Genomic DNA, 18,596 nt, shown 5'->3' on the forward strand with positions numbered 1-18,596 from the left:
GTAAGGACTTTGGAGGAAGTTCTGCCTGGTTTTAATTTTAAACTTGGTGTGACCCTTTTTTTCTTCACCATGACCTCTAATATTAACAATCCAAAAGTTGGAGCAGAGTCCTAAATTTTATAAACATGCAGTGCTTTGGTTGCAGGTCATTTCCTATTCAGAACAGTGTCATAGGTTTTCATTTTAACTTTTTCATCCCATGCCCCTCATATATATGGAGAAAAATACCTAGTGTGTGGTTTTAGTCTATCCCATATCTCTCTTCAGATTTGGTGTTAAAGCTATAGCTTCTAAGTAGTAGTTTGTTCTTATACGCACTCTAAAAACTTTGTCCAAAAGTTTACATACCACAATTTTCATGGCATTACATAAATTACTTTGTGTATAGGATGGTATGATTGAAAAAAAAAAAAAAATCTGCCTTATTTTTATTTATTTATTTTGAGACAGAGTCTTGCTCTCTCACCCAGGCTGGAGTGCAGTGGCGCAACCTCTGCCTCCTGGATTCAAGCAGTTCTCCTGCCTCAGCCTCCCAAGTAGCTTACAGATGTGCACCACCACACCCAGCTAATTTTTTTTTCTTTTCTTTTCCTTTTTTTTAGTAGAGATGGGATTTTGCCATGTTAGTCGGGCTGGTCTCGAACACCTGACCTCAGGTGGTTCAGCCACCTCAGCCTCCCAAAGTGCTGGAGTGCTGGGATTACAGGCATGAGCCAGCACACCTGGCCGCCGCCTCTTTTTTTTTTTTTTTTTTTTTTTTTTTTTGTGCAACAGAGTCTGGCTCTGTTGCACAGGCTGGAGTTAAATGACACAATCTTGGCTCACTGCAACCCCTGCCTCCCAGGTTCAAGCCATTCTCCTGCCTCAGCTTCCCAAGTAGTTGGGATGACAGGCATGCACCACCATGCCCGGCTAATTTTTCTGTTTTTAGTAGAGGCTGGTCTCAAACTCCTGACTTGTAGGTGATCTGCCCACATTGGCCTCCCAAAGTGCTGGGATTACAGGCATAAGCCATCACACCTGGCCTTTTTTTTTTTTTGAGATGGAGTCTTGCCCTGTTGCCCAGGCTGGAGTGCTACAGCATGATCTCAGTTCACTGCAACCTTCGCCTCCCAAGTTCAAGCGATTCTCATGCTTTGGCCTCCTCAAATAGCTGGAATTACAGGCGTGCATTGCCAGGCTGGTCTCAGACTCCTGACCTCAAATGATCTACCCGCCTTGTACTCCCAAATTCTGGGATTATAGGTGTCAGCCACTGTACCTGGCTTTATTTTTCTTAACTAAGAGTAAATTGGCCCTGAAGAATAGTAATGTATAGATTACAAGCTTCTCTACAGGAAAGCCTCTTCTAATTCTTTTAGTTCTGTCTTACCTAGCATTCTTTTACTTAACTTGATGAAGTTAAAAAAACATGTGTCCTTTACTTACTGACAGTGTGAACCAAAAGGTCTGTGGTTAGAATCCAGAAGAAGTAGGCGTTTATCTTCAGAGACCTGGACTTCATTTGGTCCTCACCCCTATCCACATGCCCTAGTAACTACAAGGAAAAGGTACAGGGAGTAAAAAGCTGCTTGTCTGTGCCTTTCTTTTACTTGGATCTGTGGGGTCCCTTCTGAATAAGATATGAAAAGTGGTTGTGAAGGGGTTGGAAGAAGGCTAGGGAAAAAGAAAAGCTGGGATACACAAATTTCCTCTCATTTCTGGGCTGCCTTAAAAGGGCAGCAAGTTCTGTACAGGGCTGGCCAAGTGGGGAGATGGTATAAAACCCTACTGGGAAGGGATTTGGGGATAATGGGGTCTTTCAGAAGGTATTGCTGAAGCCTGCAGACATGTCCATGCAGAACAGTCTGAGCAAGCTATAAGCATTGTTGGCCCCAGAATTGTGAAACCCTGGGCACGTTATCAATCTGGGATGCTCTTTTGTACTGATGTTAGTTGCTTGAGATTTTTTCATCAGCTCTAGTCTGTCCTGTTTGAAAGGACTAACTGCTGGGTGCAGTGGCTCATGTCTGTGATACCAGCAACTTTGGATGCCAAGGTGGGCAGACTGCTTGAGTCCAGGAGTTCCAGACCAGACTGGACAACACAGCAAGACCCCATCTCTTAAAAAAAAATTTAGCTAGGCATGGTGGTGCATGCCTGTAATCCCAGGTACTCAAGAGGCTCTCTTGAGCCTAGGAGGCAGAGGTTGCAGTGAGCTGAGTTTGCAATACCACACTCCAGCCTGGGCAACAGAGCGACACTTTGTCTCGAAAAAAAAAAAAAAGAATTAGATTATGTTAAAAATGAAAAAACTAACTCCATTTCAAAAGTTAAAGCTCCTAACTCTTGCTGTCTGCCTGAAATTGTAGTGCATAAGATGTCAGGCCCACATCCTCCTCTACAAATGATGTAGGCAAATTAAGAGATAATTAGGTAAATTTACTGCCAGTTGGATTGATGTATGCTCATTGCTTGAGTTGCCAAATGTTTTTTGTGTTTGAGCTTTTCATTGATGTATTGTGCATCATGTGTTTGATAAAAGGGGCATGAAGTTCTAATGATAAAACATGATATGGAACTCCAGGAATTTATAGTGTGTTTAATTGGAATTGCATTTAATTAAAGTGTGCCCTGTGCTACTCCCAAACTTCAGAAGATAGATTGTACCCACCCTTCTGTGATCATTGAAATCAGGGTGCTGTGACAACACACATCATCAATCCTTTCTTCTAAGTGATATTTTTAGGTGACGTTGGCAAGTTAGGTGGATTTCGTTTAGGACATGGAGAAAGATAAAGGAGTTAATTACTACTTCAAAGTAAGATCAAAATGACCAAAAGTACATTTTCTTCTCTCTGGCTGCTGAGTAAATGTCATTCAGTCACATGCTCAAGATTTGGGAAAATTTTAAAGCCCTAGGTAGGATTATTCAATGTTGATAAATTAGGCTACATACTTCCATACGTTCTCTAGCCTGGCATATTATTTTGTTTTATGATAAATGCTTATTTAAAAGTTCCTCAGTGGAATTTTTCCTATGATGCACATAAATTGTGATTGCTAATTATCCAGGGCCCTTGATTACTTAGCCATTTATTAGGTTCTAGAGTAGCTTGGTGCTGACGGTTCAGGGCCCCATAGAAATAATTTCAACAGTGAAAATCCTCAAATTACCTCACCTAGAAAATCAGTAGCAGAAGAAGGAACAATAGGAAAAGGAACAGAGGCCAGGGTGAAGATGCTTTTAGGAGCTAGAATTGGTGATGAACTTTTGACATATATACTTTATCATGGTAGCGAATTCAGTTCTGTGGGATTCTTTGTAAAATTTTCATCTTATTTCTCTGAAGTCCAGCCTTGTGAAATCTTGCCACATGTCCATTCCTGGCACCCCCTGCTCTTCTCATCTTTCTTTGGAAAGAACACAACTGCTTTTTCCATGCTAATGACCAGATGACACCTTTTAGCCCCAGGAAACCAGACACATCCTCAAGGAAAGGCCAGGGGCCTGGAGAGAACATCTCAGACTTTGTAGAACTCTCCAGAAATTGATTTTGATTTGCCTTTCCTAAAGAGGCAAATGATGGTGCTAAAAATACCTAAGAGGCTTATGAAGTTATTGCAAGACAACTCAAAAGTAGTTGTTTGTATGGTAGTCAGCAGATGGCACTGTGTTTCAAATTTAAAATACCCAGCAGTTAGCTGGGCGATGTGGCACGCACCTCTGGTTCATGTGGACAGGCCGAGTCGAACTGCTCAGTAGTCTAGGGTGTGAAGATCACTTGAGTCTAGGAGTTTGAGGTCTGGACAGGGTAGTTGCTTGAGCCCAGGAGTTCAAGGCAGCATAGTGAGACTCCCATCTCTGAAAAGCACACACACAAAGATGGGTGAAGGGAGTGAATATCCAGCAGTGCTCCAGCATGCCTCAGCACACAGTTTGAGAACTGCTTCATTCATGGTTTGGTCTTAGAGCCTGTCTTGATAGGAACCAAGTTGAGCCTACAATCAATTGCTCAGAAACCACACAGTCTGGAGTGTTTGAGGTCTTACCGTTAAGGGTTACTTCTTTGATGAGACCTACTGCATGGTTTTGCAGCAGTCATGCTACAGCCTAAAGTTCAGAAAATGATGATGGGTGGGAAATGATCACAGGGTGCTGCTGTAGCTCTGAACTGCGTTGCCAGTGGTGGTTGCTGACCTGGTGGCCTTTTTCCATGAGCCGACTGTGAAAAGGCTGGCATCCTGATTGGCTCAAGGCAGGAGTTGATAGATGCAGGCCCCCACAGTACCTTAAAAAGGGGAAATTTTTTTTGTAAGTTCTACTAGTACAAGGGTTTTATAAGTGCAGCGTTCCAAGTAGCTGGGCACTCTGATTGGCTTCAGTTACCCCTCACACAGGCTGAGTCATCGCTGCCCATGTGTCTGAATAAGCCATTTCACATCCACAGTACCAGTACTTTTACCGTCAAAACAAGATGAGTCTGAATGGTGGCCTTTTGTCCTCCACCAATCCCTGTTTCTGCCTTCATCAAACTACTCTGCTGTTTGCAGTTCCTCACAACTTCCCTTGCTGCTTATATTTCTTTTTTCCCCTCAGGTGTCTCTCCTTCCCTTCTAACTGGCAGCAGCCCCCTTCACCTCAGGAGCGGGCTTTAGATCCGCTCTGCCAGGCAGCTTGCTAACTTCTGTGTAGCTCTCTGAAGCAGGTAGAGAAACGTTTTGCTAAATGCATGCCGTTCCCACTGCCTTTCTAGTCCCAACCCTTCAATGTTTAGTTGTTTGCCTTGTTTCCTACAATTTCAGCTAAAACTATTGCTCAGTATGCAGTACTATGCTACATTGTCCCTTGCAAGTACTTGTTAGTTTGTGCATTGCTTCTGAGGTATAATTAAATGTTTATGCAATGTTTAAACTCTAGAGGGCTAAAGCCATTAATATGCCTATAGAACACATCTCGATAAATGCTGGCATATATGGCATTTTCATGCAATAGAAACTGTTAGAATCAAGGGAGAAATAGAAGACTAAAATATCAGTATCCTTTCACATAGCATTCTTGTTTTAACCTATGACAGATGGATGTCCAGAGCCTGCCTTTTCTTTCTCAGAGTCCTTGGTATAGCAACCCTTGTTCATTTGGTGTTACTTGTTAAATTAGCATTTCTTTGCACCAAATGAAAATAGGTTAGAGTGTTGACAGAAGTGTTTATGTTGAATTTCATCACGGGACTTTTGGATGGGCTGAGTGTAGTTTCTTTTGTCTGTCTGTTTCCATTTTTTCCATTTTACATAGCTCTTTTCAGTGCTCAGAATTTTTTGAAAGACTGAACTTCCCAAATGTAAGAAGGAAAATTTTTTTCCATATTTCCACACCAGTGTTACTGTCCAGCATACATTTTGAAACGATTTCTAGTCTATAGTATGGGCAAACGTGAAAATAGTACCTATGTAGCTGTTAAGGTATAGGTGTGCGTTTAGGTCATCAAAACAGATTATTAGTTTCATGTGATGCAGTGCCTGAGCAGGTTCTGACATTATAATAAAGGGCAGTGTTTGCACTAGACTCTGTCTAGAGGTGTGTGCTTTTCTTTCTCTCTTGCAGGACCTGGAGTTGCTGGCTACCTTACCGCAGGTACATCCACATCAGTCATGTCTAACCTGCCACCTCCTGTAGACCATGAGGCAGGTGATGTTGGCTATCAGACTTGAAATATTCACAAGAGACAATAAACGCTGAAAGGCCAGTGCCGAGTCCACATTCCTCCAGCTGTATGTCGAAGCAAACTCTTACTGCCTTTCTCCTGGTTTCATGACAGTGTTATTCCTTTTTCTATAAATATATTTTTAGGAAAAAAGTCAGTGATTGTAATTGTATCACATTATAAGAAAGTACTCTGTGGATCAACATAAGTGGGTACACAAGAATTTTTTTTCTTGATGTATGTAAGCACATTTTGTTCCTTTATATCTGTTTACAAAACTGTGAATCAAAAAGACAAAACTTTCCTCCTAGTTTTTGTAATTTTTTTTTTTTTTTGAATTAGCATGACTGTAGGGTTGAGCTACAGTCAACAAAAGTTGGGCTAAGTCACTTCCCCAGGAAAGAATAGTTTTTTTCTCCTGCATCAAGTCTATGTGGCCATCCTCCTCCCACCATCCAAGACTATTAGGTTTTGTCCCTGCACCCCTTCACTGGTATCCTCAATCATTAACCTGAAAGCTCACAGGACACATTAGTATGTATAACTGGCTTTACCAAATTGAATGAAAAGGAGCTTGTGCAAAAAAATTTCAAAGTGGATGTCAAGATGTTATGTAAGAGATTCGTGTAATTGTGAAATGTTCTATACACTATCAGATATATAAAGCTTTCTATATTGAATGTATATTATACAGATCATTCATATGTGTACATAAAATTTTAAAATAAAGGGAATTGACTGCTTTGTTAATGATATATATCTGTTCTAGTTTAATCTTTCTCTTTGAAGACCTCATATCTTTATTTCTAAGACAGATGAAGTATTAAGACTATCTTATATTTCTATCTCCTCATACAGACAGCTGCATTGACATATCTAATGATTCCTAACTTTAATATTTCAGCCACATCTAAGTTTCCAGACACAGACAGCATCTCATTTATTTTTCATACCACATTCAGGAATGGGTCAGGCTGTTAATAATGTGTGAATTAATGTAACATTAATTCTACTGTTTAAGAGACAATTATATAGCCAGAAGATTTTTCAAATAACTCTCAGCACATAGATCTTCTAGTGTGACCACAAACTGCAAGAAACTATAAACATGGAGAATATAAACAAATAGTTCTTAAAGAATGGGGAAATACCCACACCTCCAAGATTCCTTTCAAACCAAGAACCTAGTTTACAGTTGATGTGTAAGAACAGCCAAAATGGAAACTTAGTTCTATTACAAATCAGTAATTCAAACTTTTGCATCAAGTTTATCACCTCTCACAGATTATGGAGTAATATGTTTATGGAATTGTTTCTAGACAATAGTAGGCCATAAAAATGTTCACTAAAAGAAATTATAACAGCTAAATTGGGATTAGGTATTTAGGAGAGCATAAATCAACATAGCAATATTTTCTTTTAAATACTAAGATTATAAGTATTGTGAATATAATAAAGGCCTGTAAATCCACAATCATTGATGTTTAGATGCCAATAATAGCTAACCTTTATTGAATATTTACTGTCTGCCAAATATTGTATAACCTCATTTAATCCTCAGAACAAACCTGTGGGCCAGTTAAACCTCAAAGCGAACCCATGGGCCTGGTACCGATATGATTCCCATCTTCCAGATGAAGTACACGAGGTTGAGAAGTAAAGCAGCTTACTAAAAGTCACACAACTAGTAGAGTTACAGAGTAAGAAATCAAAACTACTTTTATGTGATGCTGAAGTCTATATTCTGAGCCATCATAGTAAGACAATAACAATGTCAAGAAAATCTGTGTGATGGGGAAAGTTGAGTTTTGATCTTTCAGGGTAGAGGCTTTACCTGAGATTTAGGCACGAAGCCATTTGCCTTAGTCCTGAGATAGATAGAAACATGAGACAGCTTGAGCAGGGTAACAGGAAGTATATATAGGACACCTGGAGGGGTGGGGGGTTGTCTGGTACAGCGGGGGTGGGGGGGATAAAGGTCCAGAGAAAACCCAGCCTGAGACCCAGGGAGGAGCCAGCTGGACCATGTCCTAAGTGCTGGGCTGAGGCATTTCAGGAATGAGATCTGTGTTTTAAAATAAACAGCAGTGTGGAATGATCAGTTTGGTGTGTGTGTTATGGGAGGGGCTGTTTAGAGACAGCAAAACTCATACACTCTGGTAACCCACAGTCCATCTAAGGAGCAGCATAGAGGCAGAACACTGGGAATGGGCAAGAGACCATACTGGAACCTCGTCCAGTTGGCTGAGTATCATTACCAGGTGCTCAGCTCAAGAATCCCTTTCAGTCTAGAACTTCTGTCATCACTCTCATGCTTAAATGGTTCATTATATGCTGAAAATTGTGTAAATAACTAAGCTTTATTAGGATTTTGGGAAGAGTACTTTGAAAAAAATAGTGCAGATAACACTGTTTTTGGCAGCCTACTCTGACTAGGAATTTAACCACCTACTTGAGGTTTTGAATGTATGGCCTTTCTTTTACTGGCCAGCAGAAGTGTGACCAAGGAAGGCAGACTCCTTTGTTTCCGTAACCATAAAATAAGGTTGATAATTCTGAACCCATTCCTGAAAGGGGTGTTACAAGGCGAAAATCAACAATTCAGTCCCCTTGCAGTAAGAGAAAAACCAGTGGTTACAAGGAATTAGATGGATGTGCTTTCTGTCCAATGAGTTATTAATCAGGTGTTGTTTTAAATGGCTGAACTCCTTTTGCATTATGTCATTTCATGGTCATATGCCAGTTTTGTGATGGGAGAGAGGAGGACAGGACTTCAGGGAAGCTAGTTACCGACTGAATGGTTGTGTCTTCCCCCAAAATTCATAGGGTGAAGCCCTAACCCCCAGCGATATTTGGAGATGGGGCCTCAGGGAGGAAATTAGCATAGATGAGGTCATGAAGATGGTGCCCCCATAATGGGGTTAATACCTTAGACACCAGAGAGCCCACCTGTACCCACCACAATCCCCACTACCTCCTCATCCCCTGCACTTGACATCCTGAACCAAGAGGTCATGTGAGCACACTGGGAGATAGCAGCCACCTACCTATAAGCCAAGAGAAGAAGCCTCAGAATCAAATTGAACTTGCCGGCACATTGATCTTAAACTTTCCAGCCTCCAGAACTGTGAGAAATTTAAGCCACCAGTCTATGGTATTTTGTTATGACAGCCAAGCAGACTAATACATAGTGTTGGCTGGAGCACCAGTAACAAATGAGTGGAGAGCTTGCTCACAGATTAGGACAGAATACTTGGCAGTGGGTCTCCTGGCCAAGATGGCCAAATAGGAACAGCTGCTGCGCACCTCCCAGCAAGATCGGCTCAGAAGGTGGGTGATTTCTACATTTCCAACTGAGGTACCTGGTTCATCTCTTTGGGACTGGTAGGACAATGGGTGCAGCCCAAGGAGGGCAAGCCAAAGCAGGGTGGGGCATTGCCTCACCCAGGAAGTACAAGGGACCAGGGAACTCCGTCTCCTAGCCAAGGGAAGCCATTAGGGACTATTTCCTGCCCTCTGGCCAGATACTGCACTTTTCCCACGGTTTTCACAACCTGCCGACCAGGAGATTCCCTCTAGTGCCTACATAACCACCAGGGCCCTGGGTTTCCAACACAAAACTGGGCAGCCATTTGGGCAGAAACCAAGCTAACCCCAGCAGATTTTTTTTTCATACCCCAGTGGTACCTAAACACCAGCAAGACAGAACTGTTTACTTCCCTGGAAATGAAACGAGAAGACAGGATTCTAGAAGAAAGAGTAAAAAGGAAAGAGCAAAGTCTCCAAGAAATATGGGACTATGTGAAAAGACCTAATTTACGATTGATAGGTGTACCTGAATGTCATGAAGAGAATGAATTCAAGTTGGAAAATATTCTTCAGGATATTATTCAGGAAAACTTCTCTAACCTAGTAAGGCAGGACAATATTCAACTCCAGGTAACCCAGAGAACACCACAAAGATATTCCTCAAGTAGAGCAAGACACATAATTGCTAGATTTACTATGGTTGAAATAAAGGTGAAAATTCTAAGGGCAGCTAGAGAGAAAGGAAGCCTATCAGACTCACAGCAGACCTCTCAGCAGAAACCCTACAAACTAGAAGTGAGTGGGGGTCAATATTCAATATCCTCAAAGAAAAGAATTTTCAACCCAGAATCTCATACCCAGCCAAACTAAGCTTCATAAGTGAAGGAAAAATAAAATTTTTCACAAACAAGCAAGCACTCAGATTTCATCACCACCAGGCCTGCTTTACAAGAGCTTCTGAAAGAAGCACTACACATAGAAAGGAACAACCAGTATCAGTCATCCCAAAAACTTACTAAAAGGTAAAGAATATCTCTATAATGAAGAACCTACATCAACTAATAGGCAAAATAGCCAGCTAGCATTAAATCACAATATTGAACTCTCAAATATTAATATTAATCCTAAATTTAAGTGGATTAAATGCCCTAATTAAAGACACAGGCAAATTGAATAAAAAGTCTAAACCCATCCGTACTCTGTATCCAGATCTATCTCACAAGCAGTGACGCACTAAGACTCAAAACAAAGGGATGGAGGAAGATTGACCAATCAAATGGAGAGCAAAAAAACAACAGTTGTAACTTTCATCTCTGACAAAATAGACTTTAATAGTAACAAAGACTAAAAGAAACAAAGAAGGACATTACATAATGGTAAATGGATCAATGCAACAACAGGAGTTAATGATCATAAATATATATGCACCCAATATAGGAGCACCCAGATACATAAGACAAGTTCTTAATGACTTTGGACTCCCACACAATAATAGTGGGAGATTTTGACACCACATTGTTAATATTTGATGGATCAATGAGATAGAAAATTAACAGGGGCATCTATGATCTGAATTTAGATCTGGAATAAGCAAACTTAGTGAATATTTATAGAATCCACCACCCCAGGTCTACAGAACATACATTTTTCTCAGTATCATATTACACCTATTCTGAAAGTGACTACATAATTGGAAGTAAATCACTCTTTAGCATTTGCATAGTATCTCACAGACTTAAATGAAATATTGGTTGGCTGTTTGTTATTTTCTTCCCTTATTCCTTCCTGTCTCCGTTGTTAAGTACAATTATCAGCATAAAAGAGGTTTTTATTACCTATTTTTAGATTGCATTCCAGCCTGGGCATTAGAGCAAGAATCCTGTTCTCTCTCCCCCTTTTTCTTTCTCTCAAAAAACAAAACAAAACAAAAAAACAGATTCACCAAGGTTGAAATGAAGGAAAAATTGCTAAGGGAAGCAGAGAGAAATGTCAGGTTACCCAGAAAGGGAAGCCTAACAGCAGATCTCTTGGCAGCAACTCTACAAGTCAGAAGAGAGTGGGGGCCAATATTCAACATTTTTAAAGAAAAGAATTTTCAATCCAGAATTTCATATCCAGCCGAATTAAGATTCGTAAGCAAAAGAGAAGTAAAATCCTTTTTTTTTTTTTTTTTTTTTTTTTTTTTTTTTTTTGAGACGGAGTTTCGCTCTTGTTACCCAGGCTGGAGTACAATGGCGCAATCTCGGCTCACCGCAACCTCCGCCTCCTGGGTTCAGGCAATTCTCCTGCCTCAGCCCCCTGAGTAGCTGGGATTACAGGCACGCGCCAACATGCCCAGCTAATTTTTTGTATTTTGAGTAGAGACGGGGTTTCACCATGTTGACCAGGATGGTCTCGATCTCTCGACCTCGTGATCCACCCGCCTCGGCCTCCCAAAGTGCTGGGATTACAGGCTTGAGCCACCGCGCCCAGCCGAGAAGTAAAATCCTTTATGGACAAGCAAATCCTGAGACATTTTGCCACCACCAGGCCTGCCCTCCAAGAACTCCTGAAGGAAGCACTAAACATGGAAATGAATAACCAGTATCAGCCACTGCAAAAACATAACAAATTGTAAAGATCATCAATGCTATGAAGAAACTGCATCAACTAACAGGCAAAATAATCAGCTAGCTTCATAATGGCAGGATCAAATTCACACCTAACAATATTAACCTTAATGTAAATGGGCTAAATGCCCCAATTAAAAGACAGACTGGCAAATTGGATAAAGAGTCAAGAACCATTGGTGTACTATATTCAGGACATCCATCTCACATGCAAAGACACAAATAGGCTCAAAATAAAGGGATGGAGAAATATTTACCAAGCAAATGGAAAGCAAAAAAAAAAAAAAAAAAGCAGGGGTTGCAATCCTAGTCCATGATAAAATAGACTTTAAACCATCAAAGATCAAAAGAAAGAAGGGCACTACATAATGGTAAAGGGATCAATGCAATAAGAAGAGCTAATGTAAATATATATGCACCCAATGCAGTAGCACCCAGATTCATAAAGCAAGTTCTTAGAAACCTTCAAAGAGACTTAGACTCCCACACAATAATAGCGGTAGACTTTAACACCCCACTGTCAATAATAGGCAGATCAACAAAACAGAAAATAAAATAGGATATCTAGGACTTGAACTCAGCTCTGGACCAAGCAGATGTAACAGACATCTACAGAACCCTCCACCCCAAATCAAAAGAATATACATTCTTCTCAGCACCACATCACACCTATTTTAAGATTGACCACGTAATTGGAAGTAAAACACTCCTCAGCAAATGCTAAAGAATGGAAATCATAACAGTCTCTGAGACCACAGTGCAAACAAATTAGAATTCAGTCACTCAAAGGATTAAGAAACTCACTCAAAACCACACATCTACATGGAAACTGAACAACCTGCTCCTGAATGACTACTAGATAAATAATGAAATGAATGCAGAAATAAAGATGTTCTTTGAAAGCAATGAGAACAAAGATACAACATTGAGAATTTCTGGGACACAGCTAAAGCAGTGGGAAATTTATAGCACTAAATACCCACAGGAGAAAGAAGGAAAGATCTAAAATTGACACCCTAACATCAAAATTAAAAGAATTAGAGAAGCAAAAACAAACAAATTCAAGGGCCAGCAGAAGACAAGGAATAACTAAGATCAGAGCAGAACTGAAGGAGATAGAGACAAAAAAGCCCTTAGGAAAAAAAAAATCAATGACTACAGGAGATGGTTTTTTTTTAAAAGATCAACAAAATAGATAGGTTGCTAGCCAGACTAATAAAGAAGAAAAGAGAGAAGATTCAAATAGATGCAATAAAAAATGATAAAGGTGATATTACCACCAAACTTGTAGAAATACAAACTACCATCAGAGAATACTATAAATACCTCTACACATGTATAACAAAATCTAGAAGAATTGGGTAAGTTCTGGGACACTTACACCTTCCCAAGACTAAACCAGGAAAAAGACAAATCCCTGAATAGACCAATAACAAGGTCTGAAATTGGGACAGCAATTAATAATCAACCAACCAAAAAAAGTCCAAAACCAGATAGTTTCACAGCTGAATTCTACCAGAGTTACAAAGAGGAGCTGGTACCATTCCTTCTGAACCTATTCCAAACAATAGAAAAAGAGGGAATTCTCCCTAACTCATTTTATGAGGCCAACATCATCCTGATACCAAAACCTGAGAGACACAACAACAACAACAAAATTTCAGGCCAATATCCCTGATGAACATAGATACAAAAATCCTCAATAAAATACTGGCAAACCAAATCCAATAGCACATCAAGAAGCTTATCCATCACAAGTTGGCTTCATCCTGTTGATGCAAGGCTGGTTCAACATATGCAAATCGATAAACATAATCCATCACATAAACAGAACCAATAACAAAAACCACATGATTATCTCAGTAGATGCAGAGAAGGGCTTTGACAAAATTCAACAATGCTTTATGCTCAAAAATCTCAATAAACTAGGTATTGATGGAACATATCTCAAAATAATAAGAGCTATTAATGACAAACCCACAGCCAATATCAGACTGAATGGCAAAAACTGGAAGAATTCCCTTTGAAAACTGGCACAAGACAAGGATGCTGTCTCCCACCACTTCTAATGAACATAGTATTGGAAGTTCTGGCCAGGGCAATCAGGCAAGAGAAATAAAGAGTATTCAAATAGGTAAAGAAGTTAAATTGTCTGTGTTTGCAGATGACATGATTGTATATTTAGAAGACCCCATCGTCCCAGCCCCAAATCTCCTTAAGCAACTTCAGCAAAGTCTCATGATAAAAAATAAATGTACAAAAATCACAAGCATTCCTATATACCAATAACAGAGATCCAAATCATAAGTGAACCCCCATTCACAATTGCTACAAAGAGAATTAAATACCTAGGAATACAACTTACAAGGGACGTGAAGGACCTCTTCAAGGAGAGCTACAAACCACTGCTCAAGGAAATAAGAGAGGACACAAACAGATGGAGAAACATTCCATGCTCATGGTTAGGAAGAATCGATACTGTGAAAATGGCCATACTGCCCAAAGTAATTTATAGATTCAATGCTATCCCCATCAAGCTACCACTGACTTTCTTCATAGAATTTGAAAAAACTACCTTAAATTTCATATACAACCAAAAACGAGCCCGCATAGCCAAGACAATTCTAAGCAAAAAAAAAAAAAAAAAAGCTGGAGGCATCACACTACCTGTCTTCAAACTATACTATAAGGCTACAGTAACCAAAATGGCATGGTACTGGTACCAAAACAAATAGACCAATGGAACAGAACAGAGGTCTCAGAAATAATGCCACACCTACGACCATCTGATCTTTGATAAACCTGACAAAAGCAATGGGGAAAGGATTCCCTATTTAATAAATGGTGTTGGGAAAACTGGCTAGCCATATGCAGAAAGCTGAAAATGAATCCCTTTCTTACACCTTACACAAAAATTAACTCAAGATGTATTAAAGACTTAAACCTAAGACCTAAAACCATAAAAACCCTAGAAGAAAACCTAGGCAATACCATTCAGGACATAGGTATGGGCAAAGACTTCATGACTAAAACACCAAAAGCAATGGCAACAAAAGCCAACATTGACAAATGGGGTCTAATTAAAGAGCTTCTGCACAGCAAAAGAAACTATCATTAGAGTGAACAGGCAACGTACAGAATGGGAGAAAATTTTTGCATTCTCCCCATCTGACAAAGGGCTAATATTCAGAATCTACAAAGAACCTAAACAAATTTACAAGAAGAAAACAACTCCATCAAAAGTGGGCAAAGGATATGAACAGACACTTCTCAAAAGAAGACATTTATGTGGCCAACAAACACGAAAAAAAGTTCATCATCAGTGGTCATTAGAGAAATGCAAATCAAAACCATACTGAGATACCATCTCATGCCAGTTAGAATGACAATCATTAAAAAGTCAGGAAACAGCAGATGCTGGAGAGGATGTGGAGAAATAGGAACGCTTTTACACTGTTGGTGGGAGTGTAAATTAGTTTAACCATTGTGGAAGACAGTTGGTGATACCTCAAGGATCTAGAACTAGAAATACCATTTGACCCAGAAATCCCATCACTGGGTATACACCCAAAGGATTATAAATCATTCTATTATAAAGACACATGCATACGTATGTTTATTGCAGCACTGATCACAATAGCAAAGACTTAGAACCAACCCACATGCCGATCAATGACAGACTGGATAAACAAAATAGCCCATCAATGACAGACTGGATAAAGAAAATATCCAGTCTGTCATTGATGGGCATGAAATAGGATGAGTTCATGTCCTTTGCAGGGACATGGATGAAGCTGAAAACATCATTCTCAGCAAGCTAACACAAGAACAGAAAACCAAACACCGCATGTTCTCACTCATAAGTGGGAGTTGAACAATGAGAACACATGGACACAGAGACACACACCGAGGACTGTCAGGGGTTGAGGGGCTAGGGGAGGGATAGCATCGGGAGAAATACCTAATGTAGATGATGGGGGATGGATGCAGCAAACCACCATGGCACGTGTATCCCTATGTAACAAACATGCATATGCTGCACATGTACCACAGAACTTAAAGTACAATAATAATTTTTAAAAGATTAGTGGCACAAAGGGCTGATTGGAGCCAGAGCCACCTGACCCTTGATGGGACTTGGTATAAATTCAGCTCAAGCACCTTCAGAAACAACTGACAGCCTGTGCTGAAGCTGGGGAGGCAGACCCCCAAGGCCGGCCCACAGCACACACCAAAACTTGGAATGGATACTAAGTTAGAACTAGGTGACTGTTGGGTGCCTGGGAGTGTTTCCAGTTTTGTTTTGTTTTTTAGAGTATGTGTTGAGTTTTTAGTATCCAGGTTATATCAGAATCACTCCTGGATGCCCAAGGTGTTGATTCTAAATCAGAATCACTGCTGGATACCCAAGGTATTGATTCTATCCTATGTCAGCCCCAAATGGTTATGTGGATTTTGGTTGAATTCAGTGTTTAACTCATCATCTCGTGTCACCCAGTCTATTTAAATTAGGAAAGGAGAAGAGAAGCCAGGTATCCTGAAGCCGGTATGGACTGAATTGGGGCCACCTGGGCTGTGGTTCTGGCTTTCACCAAGTGACTTTGGAGCTGTCACCAATAAATGGGGATCATTAATGTCTCCCTCATGGGGATGTTCGGGAGGTCAGGAATAATAGATGTAAACACCCAATAGGGTATCAGCCTTGTAGACAAGAGTGTTCAGGAATCAGGAGCTGGGCTTGGTTAGGTTGTGTCGAGGAAGAACACTGCTTGTCAGGCAGATTCTGCCCTGCTGAGGTTTCTGAGATCAGGCGTTAGTTTCGTCTATAAAATGCCTGGTTTGATCTGGTCAGGAAATCTTACTTTGGTGTTAAGAATCTGTTGAGCCGGGCGCGGTGGCTCAAGCCTGTAATCCCAGCACTTTGGGAGGCCGAGGCGGGTGGATCACGAGGTCGAGAGATCGAGACCATCCTGGTCAACATGGTGAAACCCCGTCTCTACTAAAAATACAAAAAATTACCTGGGCATGGTGGCACGTGCCTGTAATCCCAGCTACTCAGGAGGCTGAGGCAGGAGAATTGCTTGAACCCAGGAGGCGGAGGTTGCAGTGAGCCGAGATCGCGCCATTGCACTCCAGCCTGGGTAACAAGAGCGAAACTCCATCTCAAAAAAAAAAAAAAAAAAGAATCTGTTGAAAGATATATAAACCCTTTATGCAAAAATGCCCAAAAGCACATATTTTTAAAATGTCAGAAAACTGAGTCCCACTCTCACTCCAGTTTAAAACCTCAGACCCAGATCACTTCTCAGAATTATTGTTTCCCATAAATGACTTACTATGAAATAAATTCTTTAACTCCTCCATTGTAGTGGAAACTTTAGGCATCTATCCTGGTCGTCAATGCTTTCCTATTACTAGTTTTTACTACCTGTGTTTAACATGTTATTTAGCATTTAAAGCAAAGAACTTCACATCTGGATTATTCACCACTAATTTCCAAACTTAGGGAGTAGAAGGTGGGCGAGCCTACTGTGGGCTTCAGGGCCCCATGAATGCAGCAAATAGGTGGCCAGTTTAAAACATCTGTTTGCCATTAAGCTTACAAAAGAAGATCTGTACATTTCCATCATTTTTACAAATCCCCAATTTAGGGAAATAACTTTGTAAGAGAAGCGAAGGGCCCATTTATTGGTGACAGCTCCAAAGTCACTTGGTGAAAGCCAGAACTATTAATGAAAACTCTGTTATTTATGTAAGTAAGAGTGTTCATGCTTACATTTTTTAACATTCAAAAAGGATATGGTTTATATACAAGTTACCATGTATGAAGAGTTTTCAACTGTTGTCCAATGGCAGTAGATTAAAAAAACCCTCAGGTCTGCGAAGAACATTGGCCTCATTCCCTGGCCCCTGACCAATGTCTGTGAGCAGGAAAAGGGGAAACTCATGCCCTCAGTCTATTTCAGGGAAAAGTTTACGAAGATGTGGCTTGAGTCAATGAAAGAATGAGTCATTTGTCTTCAAAAGGAAAGGTCATATGGAAGTAATTCTACAAATATTTAGCTGTGCATAAGTTCAGGAAAGTCACTTCAGTTACTTAAGCTCAAACCCCAGTCTCACATTGTAGTATTTTACACAACTCAAAATAGCCCTTCATATTTATCTATCAGGTTTCCCAGTATTCCAAGGCAAGAAATGGGACATTTTTCCCAGCTTTAAATGTAAGAGCTGACCTGAGGACAATCTCGTCGGCCCTAAAATGATCGAGGTGAGTTCAGAGTATCTAAGCACATCTAGAGTTTGGAGCAGAAAACTTTATCAGCTGATACACAGCTAGATGATGCCGCACCCTTCCTGTGGCAGGGACTTTCCTAAAGCAACCCAGCCTTGTGGAGAGCCTTTGAAGGCAGCCGTTAGTGTGAATGCTGACAGGTGTATACCTCCCGATATGAGAGGAGAAGCACGGAAGAGGCCAAAACAGGAAGAAAAAAGGAAATTTGGAGGACACTAGGAAGAAGGAAGCATTGGGAAAGAATGCTATTTAACAGTACCCTCAAAAATAAGCATTGCATCTACAAAACAACAGGATGCCACTTAGAAAAAAATTTTTTTTCACGGAAAATCAGGTCTTAATTTTTTTTTTTTTTTTTTTTCCCCGAGATGGAGTTTCGTTCTTATTGCCCATTCTGGAGTGCAATGGCACGATCTCAGTTCACTGCAACCTCCGCCTCCGGGGTTCAAGTGATTCTCCTGCTCAGCCTCCTGAGTAGCTAGGATTACAGGCATGCACCACCACACCCAGCTAATTTTTTTTTTTTTTTTTTTTTTTTTTTGAGACAGAGTTTCGCTCTTGTTACCCAGGCTGGAGTGCAATGGCGCGATCTCGGCTCACCGCAACCTCCGCCTCCTGGGTTCAGGCAATTCTCCTGCCTCAGCCTCCTGAGTAGCTGGGATTACAGGCACGTGCCACCATGCCCAGCTAATTTTTTGTATT

The 18,596-nt window shown here is 40.5% G+C and overlaps 2 protein-coding genes across 5 annotated transcripts in view; one reads left to right on the forward strand and one right to left on the reverse strand.

Annotated features, from left to right (window-relative positions):
* Positions 1-6,439, forward strand: part of DNAJC13 (DnaJ heat shock protein family (Hsp40) member C13) — a 124,582-nt gene extending 118,143 nt beyond the window's left edge. For 3 of the 4 annotated variants that reach the window (XM_010335807.3, XM_003925076.4, XM_074405456.1), the window contains one exon: positions 5,585-6,439. In XM_010335807.3, the coding sequence (XP_010334109.1) occupies positions 5,585-5,691 (107 nt within the window). In that variant the 3' untranslated portion in view covers positions 5,692-6,439. Of the gene's footprint in view, positions 1-4,579; positions 4,689-5,584 lie in introns of all 4 variants that reach the window. The other variant, XR_012519109.1, reaches the window with a different exon arrangement.
* ACAD11 (acyl-CoA dehydrogenase family member 11) overlaps positions 1-18,596 on the reverse strand; it is a 133,671-nt gene that overhangs the window by 4,603 nt on the left and 110,472 nt on the right. Inside the window, exon 22 of the mRNA XM_010335805.3 lies at positions 3,705-4,271. The gene's annotated coding sequence lies outside the window, so the exon portion shown is untranslated. The remainder of the gene's footprint in view (positions 1-3,704; positions 4,272-18,596) is intronic.

Source organism: Saimiri boliviensis, chromosome 9 (assembly GCF_048565385.1).
Source record: "Saimiri boliviensis isolate mSaiBol1 chromosome 9, mSaiBol1.pri, whole genome shotgun sequence".
Lineage (NCBI taxonomy): Eukaryota > Metazoa > Chordata > Mammalia > Primates > Cebidae > Saimiri > Saimiri boliviensis.